Source organism: Gadus morhua, chromosome 16 (assembly GCF_902167405.1).
Source record: "Gadus morhua chromosome 16, gadMor3.0, whole genome shotgun sequence".
Lineage (NCBI taxonomy): Eukaryota > Metazoa > Chordata > Actinopteri > Gadiformes > Gadidae > Gadus > Gadus morhua.
This window is the reverse complement of record NC_044063.1, coordinates 28,960,858-28,977,596: the sequence shown is the minus strand read 5'-3', so window position 1 is coordinate 28,977,596 and position 16,739 is coordinate 28,960,858. Positions and strand designations below refer to the sequence as shown.

The 16,739-nt window shown below is 44.7% G+C and overlaps 2 protein-coding genes across 4 annotated transcripts in view; both read right to left on the bottom strand.

Annotated features, from left to right (window-relative positions):
• Nucleotides 1-12,525, bottom strand: part of LOC115561790 (large neutral amino acids transporter small subunit 4-like) — a 30,887-nt gene extending 18,362 nt beyond the window's left edge. The window contains 6 exon segments of the mRNA XM_030382025.1: nt 3,819-3,895; nt 4,093-4,148; nt 4,394-4,427; nt 4,430-4,603; nt 10,282-10,499; nt 11,628-12,525. Of these exon segments, the coding sequence (XP_030237885.1) occupies nt 3,819-3,895; nt 4,093-4,148; nt 4,394-4,427; nt 4,430-4,603; nt 10,282-10,441 (501 nt within the window). The 5' untranslated portion in view covers nt 10,442-10,499; nt 11,628-12,525.
• A 145-nt stretch (nt 12,526-12,670) lies between these two features.
• Nucleotides 12,671-16,739, bottom strand: part of LOC115561789 (unconventional myosin-Ic) — a 79,649-nt gene continuing 75,580 nt past the window's right edge. For all 3 annotated transcript variants that reach the window (XM_030382022.1, XM_030382023.1, XM_030382024.1), the window contains 4 exons: nt 16,590-16,660; nt 16,412-16,509; nt 16,044-16,143; nt 12,671-14,575 (listed from right to left, as the gene is read on the bottom strand). In XM_030382022.1, coding sequence (XP_030237882.1) covers nt 14,549-14,575; nt 16,044-16,143; nt 16,412-16,509; nt 16,590-16,660 — 296 coding nt within the window. In that variant the 3' untranslated portion in view covers nt 12,671-14,548. The remainder of the gene's footprint in view (nt 14,576-16,043; nt 16,144-16,411; nt 16,510-16,589; nt 16,661-16,739) is intronic.

The following is a 16,739-nucleotide window of genomic DNA, read 5'->3' as shown; positions in this document are numbered from 1 at the left end:
TTTTATATGTTGGTCTGACCGGCCCATAAAACCAGTTGATCAGTGGCCCGATTGACACTGGACTGGCCCAATCACAATCGGGGTAATGGGTTTTCTCACTGAAGTGCATCTACCCTAACATACTTTAGTCTATATTTCCTCAAACCGCTAGTATAACCAACTCCAAAGACAATATTGAAGTCGAAATTTATGTTTATATACCCGTGTAAGGTAGGTTAAATATATTATTTGATCATGGTGGGAGTCAAAATTTAAAAATAATAAATCTATGAGATGAAATCCCGAAAACAATCTTGAAGAGGAATACATTTGTGACTCATTTTTGGGTGTCAAGCAACAAAGTTGCGAGACACCCTATTGTTTTCGTACGTTTTCCTATTATTATTATCCTTGAGTGGGAGTCTATGGCAGCCCTATGGCAGCCTTGGTGAAAAGTGGCGAAATTTGGCACACTGGTTCAGGACAGTCCCATTAGCCCATGAAGCAAATTTCAAATTCATCAGCTCTAGCGCCACCAACAGGTCACAGTTGGACAGGCATTCATGTTTATAATTTTTGACCCATTCATCCAATATTCACAAACAAGGTATCATTGGATTCCTTGATCCAAGCCGAGTTCAACGCACCCTATGTCGTCGATTTGCGCCATGATGGATTTTCCGCCATCTTGGTTTATGTCAAAACCTTCAAAATGCATATCCTATCACAAATTTTGTCCAATCATCTCGAAACTTGGCACACATGATCTTCAGGCAATGCTTGATAAGAAACATCGAAAAATTGCTCAAATTCAAAACCGTTTGGCCACTACAGCCAATCAAATTTGACCGCGAAATCGCCAAACAGGAAGTAAGCCAATATCTCAGCAGCCCTTTGACATATCATAACCAATCTTGGTACATGGACCCATGATATCATCATGCGGACACTCATGAATTTGGTGACCACTGACCTCTAGGGGGCGCTATAATTAACGAAGACGTGTTTTAACTCCTCTCTCTTCACATGAGTGTATTTCAAACGTATTTTTAATGTCTGGTGATACTTTCAGACCGCCCCATATAGCTAATAAAATATTTCCCATGGCAACATCAGAAATTGGCCGCCATGTTTAAAGTTGTCTATATTAACAATACATATCCTCTTAACATTTAGTTGGAATCTTTGTAATATATGTTTACAGTTTAGCCTAACCCAGCCACTTAAGGGGGCAAGTTCAGCTAGGTGCCGGTCCGAAGCCTGGATTAATGGGGAGGGTTGGCATCAGGAAGTAAACTCTAGTAATGAGAACAGCCTATGTGTACCTGAAAGTGAGAAGAATACTGATGATGAATTTAATGTAGGCCTACAGTGTTGCACTCCATTCTCCATTCTTCTCACTGACATAGGCCACAGACAGGCAGTGTGTGTGCATGTGCGTGTGCGTGTGTGTGTGTGGGGGGGGGTTTTTGGGGGGGAAGGGGGGGGCTTGACCCATTTCTGCCCCAGGGCCCTTCATAAAGTTGTTCCGCCACTGATAGCTACACCTTCAAAGTATTTATTATTTCCACTCTCTCTGATTCCCATTAACTCATTGCATGGCATGAGGTACGTGGTTTTAATGAGTTGCACAGTTGGTATACACATTCAAGAGACCGAAAAGACTGAAAAGGTGTGCGTTGTCGAATGTGTTGGGCCGGTATGGTCCAAAACGATCTTTTGTCCCAGTCTGCCCCATGTATGGTGGAAGGGGAGCACACAAAAACTTTATAGGCTTCTACCACTAGAGAGAGAGAGAGCGAGGGAGACACCAGGAGAGAGAGAGAGAGAGTCAGACACCAGGGAGAGAGAGAGAGGGAGACATGCAGGGAGAGAGAGAGAGAGAGAGGCAGACACCAGGGAGAGAGCAGTGTGTGACTCCTACTACAGTCCTCCAGACTCTTTTGGTTTCCAGGGAGTTCAAAACCGGACACCAGATAGTGGAAATAGGGGTATGGTGGCTCTCAGAATGAGGCAGTAGCCCAGGCGCAGACCACTCTATGCCGTGGGAGCTGAGCAGTTGGATCATTCTTATGTCTGTAATGTTTCACCCTGACCATGGCCGTGTAGGGGACCCAACTATCACCATCAGACATCAAAATATGTTCGGACATTCAAACCGTGGATCACAATGTGCTCTTTGCGCAGATGAATTAATCATCAGGGGGGTCTTTTTTTAGTACCCAGAGCATGGAGCAAAACTTAATAATACATCATTAGTGTTGGCCTCTCTCTCTTTCAACTCTCTCTTTCTGTCCCTTTATTATTTGGGCCTAACTCTCCCTCTCACTCTCTCTTTCTCAACTCTCACGTTGAGCAATTTCTCTGTAGTGATGACATCATCCAGGGGCTGAGGCTGTCCCACCCAGTACCCCCCTCCTCTCTTTCTACAACCAAATCCCTCTCCCTCCCTCTGCCCCCCTCTCTCCCTCTGTCCCTCAGCCTTTCACCCAGCCGCCCTTTGACCACTAATCCACTCCTCTTTCTCAAGGCCTGAAGGCCTGATTCCACCGGACGCGTTACGGCAACGTTACGGCTGCGGCACACCTCAACCATCATTTACCTTGCACAGTCATTACACAATGTTTCTGCATAACTCTGGTTACTGCAGCATATTGCTGCTTCTTAATAATTTCTAATGTTTTTTTAACGGTGTCTATGCGTAATATTCTTATGTATTTATGCATATGCAAAGTGAAGCCAAGGCACTTGTCCACCTCGTGTGGACAATACAGTTGTATTCTACTTTCATTTATTAACAGGGAACCATGGGATTTGGAGTTGTTAAACACCAGTGATACAGTGATGTTGCTAGGTACGCGTCCTGCGTCCCTGACGCATTAAAATCTGAAAGGACGCACTAAACTCACTATCCATGCGTCCCGGGGACGCATCTCATTTTCCCCATGAAAAACGATACATAGTGAACATTAAACAACTCGTGTTTAATCACAGTAACTGGCCAAAGAAACCTTCTTGTGAGCAGATCGGACAAGCGCTGTTTCAACCCTCTGCGCATCTACTCGGCGCAGACGTGATCCCCTGTACAAAGTATCGCGACATGCTAATTTAGCCGCTACCAAAACAACTAGCTCGTCACCGCTGATTTCATTTCAACAATTAAAAATACGAACTTCATAGTAAATAAACCCACGTTTCCACTGCTCGATGCTGTGCTCATTCGTGTCGAATGAGCAAATCAAACAGGATTTTTTTGCAATCCTTCTGATTGAATATATGTACATTTATGACAAAATCGTGAGGACTAGGCTTGTGACACACACACACACACACACACACACACACACACACACACACACACACACACACACACACACACACACACACACACACACACACACACACACACACACACACACACACACACACACACACACACACACAAATGTGGCGCTCGCGCGGTAATAGCTCATTGGCGCCACCTAGTGATCATTATGTGCAAATGCACAGCCTCTCATTAAAATTACCCAGGGGTCATTTGACCCCTCTTGCGGCGCTAGGAGTAAGTAAAAATGGCCCCGGCGTTTCTAGTGTTAAACATGAACGGTTGAGTACTCCAGCTCTAACCATATCATACCACCATCAAGGAGTTTAACACTATTAATTTAATTTAAGAAATAGAATAATAATAAAAAAGAAACACATTTTTTAAACTGGGGAGTCGGGACACATTGAATTTCTCAGGGACCCACCCAACTCGCCACCTGTGGGTCCCGGGGACTCACTACATTGAAAACCAACATCACTGGTGATATATATGTTCACATGACAGAACTCACGGTCAACGACGTGAAGGTCATGCACATGCCCCCGAAACCGTTCATTGCCAGGGCGAAGAAGATGAGGATGGAGAGATCTGACACAAGGGAAGAAAGAGAGGTCAGAGGTGACAGACAAGCAGCTAACTCAGGTTTGCTTTCCACATTGACATTATTAATGGTCAGTAGTCACCGCGTCGCTTCATGTTGTTATGTTATTACACAGCCTCGCTCAGAGGGGGAAGAGCCCAAAGAGATGATGTATGTTAACGTATTGCAGTGCAGAGATACATACTGGTCGGGTCACTGGCTCCATAGGCGATGAGGAGGCAGGAGAAGGCAAAGCAGGCACTGAAAACATTTAACAATAAATAATAAATAACAATAAATAATCCCAAAGATTGCATATACCAACAGCGTCAGGTGGTAGAGACTATATTCCTTCATGCTCTTTTGCATTTTGTTTTTGCAAGTCTGAAAGAAAGAGATGCCAAACAATGGCAAGAAAAGCTGGGTGGTGTGTTATTATACGTTTACTGGCGGAGTCAAATGAATCGCCCAATCACTGCAGGGGTGTGATCCCAATGGCCAATCACCTGCCAAGCAGCCTTAGCTTCCTGGGCCCATATTGTCCATGACGATGCCCAGAGGCAGGGTGATGGCGGAGGAAAGCAGGAAGGAGCCCACTGTGAAGGCCAGGTTCAGCATCTCATCCTGCTGCTTGCAGATGGGCCAGCCCTTCATTGCCAGGAACTCCTCCTCCACCTCTGATTGGTCCTGAGAGTGGTTGTAGCTGGAGTCGTTGCCTAGGAAACAGGAAAAGCATTAGTCATGATAGAGTATAAAGAAAAAAAGAGAATAAAGATGTGCATTGAGCAACTGATGAACAACTGAACGAATGTTGAATCCTGTGTCAGGGATACCATATGACCCTCTGATATATATATATATTTATACATATATGAATACCACAAAATGGGACGTAAGCACTAGAGTTGCACACACACACACCCCCAAAATCTCAGCCCCCAGGCTTTTTAGAGGAAACCCCAGATAAAGAAAAACAAGTGGTTTTATTGCCTCTGTCATGCCAAATTTGTACCGGCTGCCAAATTTGTACCGGGCGCGTCATCCATACGTAATCCATTCCAAACCTGCCTGGCAACAGATGATCGCGTCGTCGAATGACGTGAAAGGTTTACAAACATTCGCGAACCTTCAAGCTCGTTCATTCGCACTTGTCCGTTATCTGTATTGTGCTATTTCGTCCTTGACCTGCTTTAAACACTCAGTTTACTTGCTAAATTTGATTAAACAATTCAATACAATACAAATATAAAGTAAAAACAAGTGTTATCTAGCGATCCGTTTTCTGTATTATGTTATTTAGTCTTTGGCAACATGAGCGCGAAGGTTTTTTGAAACCCGCTTTAAACATTCAGTTTACTAGCTAAATTTGATTAAACAATTAAATACAATACAAATATAAAGTAAAAACAAGTGTTATCTAGCGATCCGTTATCTGTATTATGTTATTTCGTCTTTGGCAACATGAGCGCGAATGTTTTTTGAAACCTGCCCGGCAACGGACAACCCTTACGTAATCAGTTGTTGACAACTGTTGACGTGCCCGGTACAAATTTGGCAGCCGGTACAAATTTGGCAGCCGGTACAAATTTGGCATGACACCTCCTGTGAGAGCGATAGAGAGAGTGCGCCAGTTGAAAAAGAGAGGAGAACAAGGGACAAAAAGAGGCGGAGAGAGAGAGAGAGAGATTAGGAGTGAGGCAAGGCCTCGTCAACTGAATGTTGTTTTGCACTTGAGCCTTTAGGACACACACAACAGCGTCTCCCTCTGTCTTGTGAAATCAGGATGTTGACGAGAAGAGGAGGGCCAGAGGAGAATGAGTGGTAGTCATCATGTGCCAAGGTTTTTGTTGGACTGGAGGGTTTTTTTGTTTTGGAATATGGTCCTCCTAGTTCAACATGTACATTTCTTTTACTGTAAATTCACTTAAGGTATTCATTGTTTGAATTCAAACTTCAGCCAATGAAATCCTTCCAAACCATTTTCTAGGAAAACACTCTTCCATTTCTAGTGGAGTGATTTGAGGTGTGTGTGTGTGTGTGTGTGTGTGTGTGTGTGTGTGTGTGTGTGCGTGTGCGTGTGCGTGTGTGTTGGTTCCACACACGGTGCCGACTGCTCTTGGTTTTTGGCAAACAGAAGGTAACATAGTCTGTTCCAGCGAAGGTTCATTCAGCTGACTCATTAACAGCTGCTCAGATCAGACCTGGGTCTGTGACCACACACACTAACAGACCAATTTAATTTGAACATATTGTGTAAATCTTCTAATTGAACCAACATTAGGAAGGGGGTGCACCAGCTGAGTTTTATAAAACTCCTTTTGTTTGCTTTATTTTACCCTTGTAAATGTATTATTTTCCCCTTCTGCATACCTCCAGCCCTACCATTGTTTGCTGTGTCAATCGTGCACTGTTTGAGGTCAAACACAGTCCCTGCTGTGAGACCCTTGATGACCAGTTAATGACGAACCCAAGCTGTCCATGGCTTTGCTTCCATGACAACAGTTGTAGTGACGATGATGGGGAGGATGTAGAATTGTATATAGATTTAGATTGTAGCTGGAACTAATTTGAATGTGCACCATGAACTGATCATTGACTCTTACCAAGGAGAAAAAATAGCAATACCAGACTTGCCAAACTGATCTGGAAACAACTTAGAATCCACAATGACCAATGATTGAATAAGTAGGCCTTTACAATATAATTCTTACTTCCATTTTGGTTTGTTATTTATTCAAAATACTTATTGTCGAATATGCATTTAATATGTATGCTGTTAATAATGATGAGCAGTCTATTATTTATATTCAAGTCTGTTCTACTCAGCTACTGTTAACTCTGTTGGGTAAACTAACCACCAGCCCCATAGCTACTTCCTCACAGCTTTGATTTTTACAAACACACAGGAATGTAACAGCATTCACCATGAAGCTGTGAAGGACCTGGGGCCTCATGTACTAAGACTTGCGTGGATTTCATACTGAAACTTGGCGTACGCCAAAACCCAGAAACTGTCTTACGCACAAATAAATTCAGATGTATCAAAGTGTGCGAACGCATGGATCCAAGCACGTTTCTTTTGTACATCTCAATCAACGTGGAATTGAGCGCATATGCCGAGGTGCCAAACTCCTCCCTGTCCACGCCCTCATTTAAATATGCAATTTCATTTAAATAGGCCTCTGGACCTGAGATTCACCTCTTAATCCGATCACCTGGCACCATGAACAGAGTTAAAAAACGCAACTTCACGGAGTCCGAGCTCGAGATTTTGCTCCACGAGGTAGAAATGCGCAAGCATATGTTATTTGGTACCCTGTCAACAGGGATAAATGCTAAACAAAAGAGAAATGAGTGGGAGCGTGTTTGCGAGGCCGTCAATGCAGTGGGGTCTCAGCAGCGCACACACTCTGAAATTAAAAAAAAGTGGTCAGACTTCAAGGTGGAGGTGAAGCAGAGGGTTTCTGCCCACCGCCGAAGCGTGACCGAAACAGGAGGGGGGACGGGAGTGGGGGAACTCTCCCCCTTCGATTTGAGAGTGGCCGCTTTGATCGGTGACACCAGTGGCGTAGCCAGAAACTAGTGGTGTTCCTGTTTTTTTTTTCAAATTTATTAACTCCAAAATAATACATTAACCATGTATTTTAACAGAGAACAAATGCAACCGCTGCAAAACATAAAGGGACGCAGTGCCCAGAGATGAAGAACACATAGAACGTGTGCGCATACTCATGGAGCCATACTATTACGCATGGTTAACAAACCCATTTAATCAGTATCTGAACAACACCGCTGCTGGGTTAAGAATGTAACGTATTTGCTGCTATATTTGCGCTGCCACTGAATTCACAGGGCAAAGCGGCGTGGCTCGGCTTTGAATGCATTAATTGTCTCATATTAATGCATTAATGCATATGAGGCCGGTCTGGACTCATATTAATCTCATATGATGATTCCGTCCCACACAGCTGGCATGGCTCGGCTCAGGGTGGACTGGCACACTCCTGACCGATCGGCCAGCTCCCGCTGGAAGGCCCCTGTTGCCAGGAACCCCAACGTGGTCAGCACCTGTGTGGGCACGGACAACCCCTGGCTCCTGGCTGTGTGGCGCTCTAGGGCCGGCCGCAGCTCTGCGCACAGCTCCAGTAATACTGGCCTGGGGAAACGAAATCGGCTCATGAGCCAATCATCATCATTTGCGAGTAAGTCCTCGCGTTCCCTAAATATACGTTCCCTTCGGATTTGACCATTTGCGATTTCCTCTAACAACGCTAACGCAGCCATTTTTAAAACAATTTTCTTCATCCATTCCGCATGCTTTTATAGCCACCCATATAATTGCAAGGTGTGTTAATCGTTCATTAGTGTGTCTCTGATGTGCAAATCACTCTGATGAGTCATGGTTTTCACCTTTTTTCCCAGTTTCCCAGCGTCACCTCTAAGTGTCGCCAAAGGAACAATAGCTGTAGAAACGTGCGTACGACAGCTCTGGAGCTGACGTGGGGACCGCACATTTTTACGGTCATTTCACGTTTTGTACATCTGAACGTGAGCGTGGAAAAGGACGTACGCCACGTTTTTGTGCGTACGCAACCTTAGTACATGAGGCCCCTGGTGATACGTGGGGATCCAGACTGTACTGGATGATGGATCTCTGAGCACCTCTCAGAACCCTCATCTCAACAAACAACCACCAAACAACAACCTCCTTCTACACAGAAAGACATCATATGTCTTCAAGATATATGATCTGGTGGTTTATGGTGGCCCACATCCTACCAGCAGGAAGCCAGCCTTATGACTGGTCTGCCCTGTTTGTCAACACGAACATGCTGAGAGCTGAACTGGTCTCTGGGAGTGTGTGTGTCGACAGGGAGGAGTGCATCGGTTTAAGAAGTGGATGACTCAGCGGTAATGCGGGGATGCAGAAGAATTGACGTCCATCTCAATGACTTGATAAAAGGGCATCCAGCAAAATGTGACCTAGATAGTGTGTGTGTTGGAGGATTGCTAGGGATGGCAGGTTTAATGGGACAGATTAAACATAAGTCCAGCGAGCGGCATTGTCCTTGTGCAGTGTCATCCTTGGGGTCGATGCGTCGGATTAATGACGAGCTTAGTGGATACTGAGCAAACATGGAAATATGGTTTCCTTCAAGTCCAGATACACACAGACGGAAAGGCAAACAAACAAACAAACACATACATACATGCATACACACACACACACACACACACACACACACACACACACACACACAAAGGCACACAAACATGTGCACACACACACAAACATGAACACACACACACGCACACACAAACACACACACGCATCCACACACACACACACACACTCACATGAACACACGCACACACAAACACGCACACACACGTACACACACACAGACAAATGCATGCACACACACGACACAAAGCATGTTCAGTACTTTTTTTGGGGGGAAATTGGAAGGGCCTATTCTCTACGCCCCCCCGCCCAGCCCCACCCCACCAAGCCCTCTAAAGATGGGTTAAAGGTCCCATGGCATGAAAATCTTACTTTATGAGGTTTTATACCATAAATATGAGTTCCCCTAGCCTGCCTATGGTCCCCCAGTGGCTAAAACTTGCGTTTAGTGTAAAACGAGCACTAGGTGTTCTGCTCGCCTTTGAACAAACGGAGGCTCAAACGCGCTGATTTGGAATGTTGTCCCATTAGTCGTCATAAAGGCTCTAAGCTCCTCCCCTTTCTCCTCCTTGCCCGCCCAGAGTATTTGGCCCACCAATGAGACACGACCGTGCGAGCGCCACATGTGTGTGTGTGATTACACACGCAAGTGTTTCTGTTGGTGTTATGGCGCATAACACGTCGGTTCTTTGACGTCTCTTGCATTTCCACAACAAGACTGTATTTGGGGTTATCTCAGCCATAGTTGAGAAGGAATTGGGGGAAAGGAACTTTGGCTTTGACTCCCTGAAGTAGGCCTACATGTACTGCGACATGCTGCCTGCCGCCGGTTGCCGCGAGGCACCACCGCCCGGCAGCAGGCAGCAGGCGGTTCAGTCTACTTCAGATTGATGTGGAAGTGGAAGAACCAGAGACGTCGGAGAACCCGACAAAGTCGTTTGTGATTCATAATATCGTCTGGAGGCTAGAGCTGGGACGACTCGTCGACTTCAAAAATTCGTCTACATGAATAATTTGCCCCCCCCCCCCCCCCAATGAAACATTTAATATAGACTCCAAAATACAGTGAAAGGTGGCAGCAGCTCAAATGTTACAGGGTCACAGTTCATGCCAACATGGCAACTAGTACAATCTGAGGGGCGATTATGGAGTGGCAGCACGGCTGAAGGTTTTAGATGGTTCCTATTGGACACAAAGAGCCTGGCTCACCGGGTCCCCGGCACAGGTAGGAGTAGAAGCCCTCCGACTTAAGCATGATGAGCAGGGAGCCCCAGCCTAGCAGGACTGCCGAGAACAGCAGGTTCTCCACTACCGCCGTCACCGCCATCCACCAGCGGCGCGAGAAGGCCGTGGCCAGAGAGGGGGCCATAGCAGCCGGGGGAGGGATGAACAACAGGGGGCCTGGTCCGAGTTGAGGGAGAAGGAACCTGGAGGGAGGACATACGTGGGAATGTGTTCAGTCAACTGTGGTTTTATAATCATTAGAATAAAAGAAGCCAAATGTGCTTCTAAGAGTTGTTGCTGATACTTAAAGCCAAACTGGGAAGTCGGAACACCAATTGAGGAGAAAACATGAAGTGTAATGGCCAACATATGCTTTGGAAATAGGGGTCGCTGTCATGGTTTCTTCGTTCTCCTAATGACGTGCAGAAGGGGAAGTTCTCCCAAACACACAACAGCTGAGAGACCCAGGAGCGTGCCAGCAGCAGACTGCGCACTAGAGACGGACGGCTCGCCCTCTGTGTGTCTGATGGGTGGACCCTTTATCCGTGGGCTTCTTCTATTGGTCGAAAGTGACATGGCTCTTGGAATTGCTGCACGTGAGCTTATGTTCCAGCCGGTTCGAACCAGTGCGGCGCGATATGCTTGCTCTGGCCTCTCTCTGCTCTCGGACCCGCGGCTCCGCGTCCACGCGCTCTCGAGGATGCCAATTAATTAATTTAACGTGCGCGTCATTTTAGATTGACAACATGTCACAATAGGGGTGTATAGCACAACACCGGGCCCACGGGTCATGTCAAGATCGACCTGAACCAATGAGATAATATTCCTCTGGCTGAAATCATTAACCGATTAATATAGCCTGCAATGATAGTCGAGAAATTAATAAAGATTTGGTAAGTGATATAACGGGTCTTGTCAACCTTTCGCCTAACACGCATTACGCATTATGTTATCATTGTGATCAGCTGCTCTATTCTGCATGAACAGGGTGAGGGTAAGTGGATCCCTGGACTGGTTATCGGTGTTGAATGTATAGTAATAGTAGGAAGAACAATGAATATCCATACTGTTAGCCTACTCGACAGGACTGAATCAAAAATAAATAAAAATACGAGTCACGAGTGAATTGGTGCACTTCTTCACAATAACACAAATGTCACATTCCTTTATACTTAATAACTCTGATTTGAAGATCACACAATGTGAAATGGTGTGGATCACTATAGCCTATCAGAACGCCTCAGTGAATGTTATTTAACTTAATGCGCTGCCTTGCATAACGGCTCCCACACAGAGAGGTTTGAGAGCATCCTTCAGCTGGAGGAACCTACCTGAGATCCTTAAACCCGAGGACACTCGCGAGGGTCTCTCACCACGGAGTGACTGTGTCCGTTGAAGACCTGGGGTTCACCGTCGAAGGAGCAACACATGAACAGTGGTGGATTTAGTCGTGCAGGTGGTGCCTTGATTCTCGGCATCGATCCATATTCTTCCTGCATCAGCGTTCCTGTTTCTTTTTATACATCGGAGAGGACCGACCGCACAAACAAGCATGCGCTGTCATTGGCCAGCCGCTGAGCTAGAGACGCGTTCGACCAATCAGCAAGCGGCGAAATGGTTAAATAAATAATAAAAGGTAAGGAGAAAAACAGTCGAGTAACGTTTGAAACAAAGAAGATAGTTAACATAACAGGTTAGGAGATAATCTCTAAAGGTACAATTAGTTTGGTCAGACACAAAACATAGTAAAAACACAACATGTGGCCTGGTACACAATTAGTAAACACAGTGCGTTATAAAAGATGGCAGAACAGTACAGTGCTGCTAAATGCATGGTCAATATTTTACACTAGGCCCAAATAATCACTTAATACACAGTCTTAGATTTATAAAATAATGCTGAGGAATTGAATCCTATCTATTGCATAGCAGTGTGCAGTCTACAGAATAGTAAAGCTGTGTTCATGAATGTGTTAGATGAGCGTCAGTTTCTCAACAAATGCAAGAGAGGAACAAAAAGAACATGGTAAGGAACAAGCTTGTACTTCCAGGAAATAAAGGTGGGCCATATGCAGAGAGCAGACCCTGCATGAGACCCACTGAAGATGAAAACATCCTGAAGTTTAGGCTGAGGGAGGCGCTTAGTGGAGAGAGGAAGAACTACATAAAACACGTTCCCCCGACTCATGTGGTTCCATCAAACCACATTCAACACTTTGAACGGATTATTTGCCACTGCATTATTTACCCTTTTTACAATAAGCATGAAAAGACAAGCGAAGTGTTTCATCCACTTGTAAACACCTTTACAGCCTGTGAAGTGAATCTGATTTAGGTCTCCGTGGTCTTCTTCAACAGACAACATGAATGCCTGTTTACCGTTTATTTTTACACTTTATTTGTCAAATATATCATGGTCTTATTTATTAGAGCTGACATCACTATACATTGGTTGGTGCGTACAGTAATTCAGAAGGAAAACAGCACATGTGCTTCAGTAAATTAATAGATACACAACCTAAGATTGTTTTTAATAGTAAAGCTGACATTGTTGAGCCATAACAGTCAGATTAAATAATCAGGGTATTCAACTCACACAGATTGGAGTATGATGCTGGAAGTGAAAATTGTTACAACGTCCTATTACACAACTTGCGGAGCTTTGGCAGTATAGTACCCCCCCCCCCCCCCCCATTCTCTCAAACACACACACACACACACACACACACACACACACACACACACACACACACACACACACACACACACACACACACACACACACACACACACACACACACACACGGGTCATTTCATAATCAAAAATCTCTTTGCACGTTCTTCACTATTAAACCAAATCGAGCTGCATTTTGCATCTCTTAAAACCCCACATCATACACAGAATCACTGTAAATCAAAAGCCAAGAAGTAACTTCTTTGGCTTTTAGCATGCGAGTGCAGGTTCTACTGTGCCAATCTCAACCCAGGACCCCAGAGGTGGAGGGGTTCATAACCGCTTCTATTAGCATCACAACTATTTAGAAAATCAATTCTATTTTCTTTCAACAAAAGCTCTTCGGAATCGTCTGCACAAGGCTTGTGAGGCGAAGGGTGCGGGGGGGGTTGTACAACGAAGGAAGGCATGGGTATGACAAGGAGTTATTTTACCAGGACAAGATTGTAACTCAACGAAAGTGTTCAGGGGACGATGTAGCTGTAGCGCACGACAGACGCAATAGGCGTTGTACGCCATGTAAAGCGTTGATCTGCTTTGTGGTCTGCTCCCTCCCCTGGCTCCTCGGCCCGCTGAGATTCTGTTTCCCGTCAGATTCAGCACTTAGTGTCACAGTTTACAATTGTCCAAGAACTAAGTTAACATGGACCAAGCCACGCTCAAAAGGCACATTTGGCAACAAGTCAACACATTCTCATCTTTTCATCTTTTCCTTTTCCTTCTCAGACGTTCTCTCACACGTTCCTCACATCCGTTGGTCTCCTAAGCATCCGTGGTATGCTGTTGCTCTATCTCAATTTGTTCTACGTACAGGGTCTTTCACTTGAAGCATATTCAGGATTACATCAGAAAATGCATACTACTGTGATAGTACATAGTCACAGTTTTAGGTTTTAGGGCCCTTCTATTTCTCCAACCCCTCACTGTATAGATGAGCACATCATGGGATAGTATGACGTTGGCCTCCTAAAGCTTGATTTATTCTGTTTCCCGCAGCCTACATACTATCAGCTCTGTCTCCTACTACTGCCAGGGAACAGGCTGTCATTAAACGAGTGTCAGAAAGGGGCAAACAAGCTGGTAAAGCAGTCCAAACAAACTGAAGGAAAGAGCAACAGGCTACTTAGTAACACATTTTACCCCCTCAAACTAGACGAGACGCCATTACCTTCCCCAATTGGTTTCCACAGTCATTCCCATAGTTAGGATGCTACAAAAGCGCAAGGAAATGTCACGAAATAGGTTATTGCTCGGCTTCATATATATATATATATATATATGTGTATTATTTATAAAAATCAGAAACTCAAAACAGAATCAGTATTAATACCCAAAATAACCCCCAAAAAATAAACATAAATATATCAATTCGTTTTACGGAGCTTTTGTTTTCATGTCGTTGGAAGCTGTCGTTTCATTGGCTAAGGCAGAGTGGTCACTGCGATCACGTGATTGGTGGATCAAAAAGGCTAGGGGAGTGGGCGTGTTCCCTCCAGAGTGGGTTTGTCCCCGAAGCGATCATCTGGAGTTGAGTCTGGGAGCGGTCTGAAAATCAAGAGGTCAAGAGGTCACTGTGGATACACACTTTATCTGGAGTCTGTTTTGACCTTTTCTATTAATTTATATTTGGTAATTTACACACCAAATCAATAAAAAATAAATACAAATTCCAATATTCCAACATACATTCTTACAATCATACAATCTTCCATTTATCAGCTTTCCTAAAGTGACTTAAAAATAGTATTTTTTTTATTCAGTATTTGATCTTCCTAACTCATTGCTTCACTTTTCTTGGTCTTATAAATAAGTCTCTTTATGGAGTTTGTAGTTGCCTTTAATACAAACATAATACCCATTGGCAAATGTAAACAGCCCCAAAAAAGCAAAACAAGAGATTGTTACGTTTCAGACTATAATGTTCAGCTGTGAATATGCACTAGGTGATTACCTGTTCATTACAATTATCGTTTAATCTCCTATGGGGTTCACATAGGTGAGGTACAAACTCAAAGCCAATACTTGTTTCTTATGATAGCCCTTAATCACAAAGGAGTAGTAGTAGAGCTAAACACAGGTAGCCTGGCTATTGCCGGACCAGGCTCAATCGTAGATTGCACGTTGGTCTGGGGAGGCTGCTGTCATTTTCTTCAGCACAAGAGGCGTGATTAGAGTAGTTCAAACGACTCTGTACGCAATTGGTTGCTTGCCGTCGCTTCCCTGTTGTCATTGTGTTAAACCATCCAGTAGCACGCCAGGAGGAAAAGCCAGCTTGGTGATTGGCTCCCGCAAAAACGTATCGGAAGCAGAAAGAAACTTAAAGCTCTTCTGCAGACCCTTATTTAGGGTGAATTCAAATCACCGGCAGAATGGGCTGGGGATACCCAGTCTAAAACACAGGTGTATCTTACAATGTTTACTAGTGCCCAGAGACATATTTACATAGACGCCATATTTACTGCCTCAACCCATTGCTGGGGTAAATCGACGTCACAGCCATATTGGGGAGGGCACGACCATCCTGCAGACTGACTCAAGCGAACAGGGAGCTGGGGTTGGCTGAATTCAAAGCACTAGAAAATGTACAGTTGTCAACCAATTTCATGAGTCGTTCTTAATTCATATTGAATCATAACATGTATTTATTTACATTTACTATATTTCTAGTTTAATGTACCAGTGCTTTTTATTTATAAACATGGAAGCTCCCCCGCTTACTTGTAGTTCTTTCCAGGTCAGTCTTAGCCCTTCAAAACGTTCCATTTGGGCGTCTCAGTGTAGTGCTTCATGGCCTACAGGTCTAGATTTAACCTTAAGGAGTGGCCCCTCTCTAAGCCCCTGCTCATACAGCTCTGGGATAAAGTCCTATTTGGGGTTTCTACATATTCTTAAAGGATACAAGGATATAGGTCACACTTCTTCTCAGGTATTATATCAGGACAAGAGATAAAGATGTTTTAGTGTATCCAGGTCAATCAACTAACCCCAATCAACCAGAAGTCTGTGTACTCACCACAGCCAAGTGGCCGTTCTTGGCCTTGGCCACCAGCAGCTCCGACCCAGGAGTGAAGTCGATCACTCCTTCTTTGCCCTGACTTAGGGCAAAGGTGATGCTGAACCCGACACAGGACACATGTTAGACAGTTTAGTGAAAAGAGGGGAACACAGCTTTTTGCAACACTGTGTGTGTATTCTGTGGTGAATAATTGGTGGACAGGGATGTGTAAGAATGTATGATATTTTCCATGTATTTGCATATATTAAGGCCCATGTCCCTGATAAGCTTAATTAAACAGTTGAATCCTAGGCGACACAAAAAGGCCACGCACAATTTCAAAATGCATGCAACTTACACAAGCAGACACACGCAGTGGTCCTCACCTGCCCTGGTTGATGTTGACGTTGTCGGCTTTCTCGCCACAGATGGCCACTTTGGTAAGGGTCTCGATCACATGATCACTCTGCAGCACCACGTCCCCCTAGGAGAGCAGAACAGCTCCGTCAATGCTCTGCTCTCCCTCGAGTGTTAGTGTTATTGTTAATGTGTGCCCCGCCTCACCTTCTGCTTATTGTCAGTGCTCGGGACGTGCAGAACAAACACACCGTCGCTCAGGGAGCTCACCGAGATCCCTGAGACACAGACATGGAGAAGGTTGAGGACCTCTGGCTGCTAGAGTCGGACTGGAGGGAGGTTCTCAACCTGTTAGCC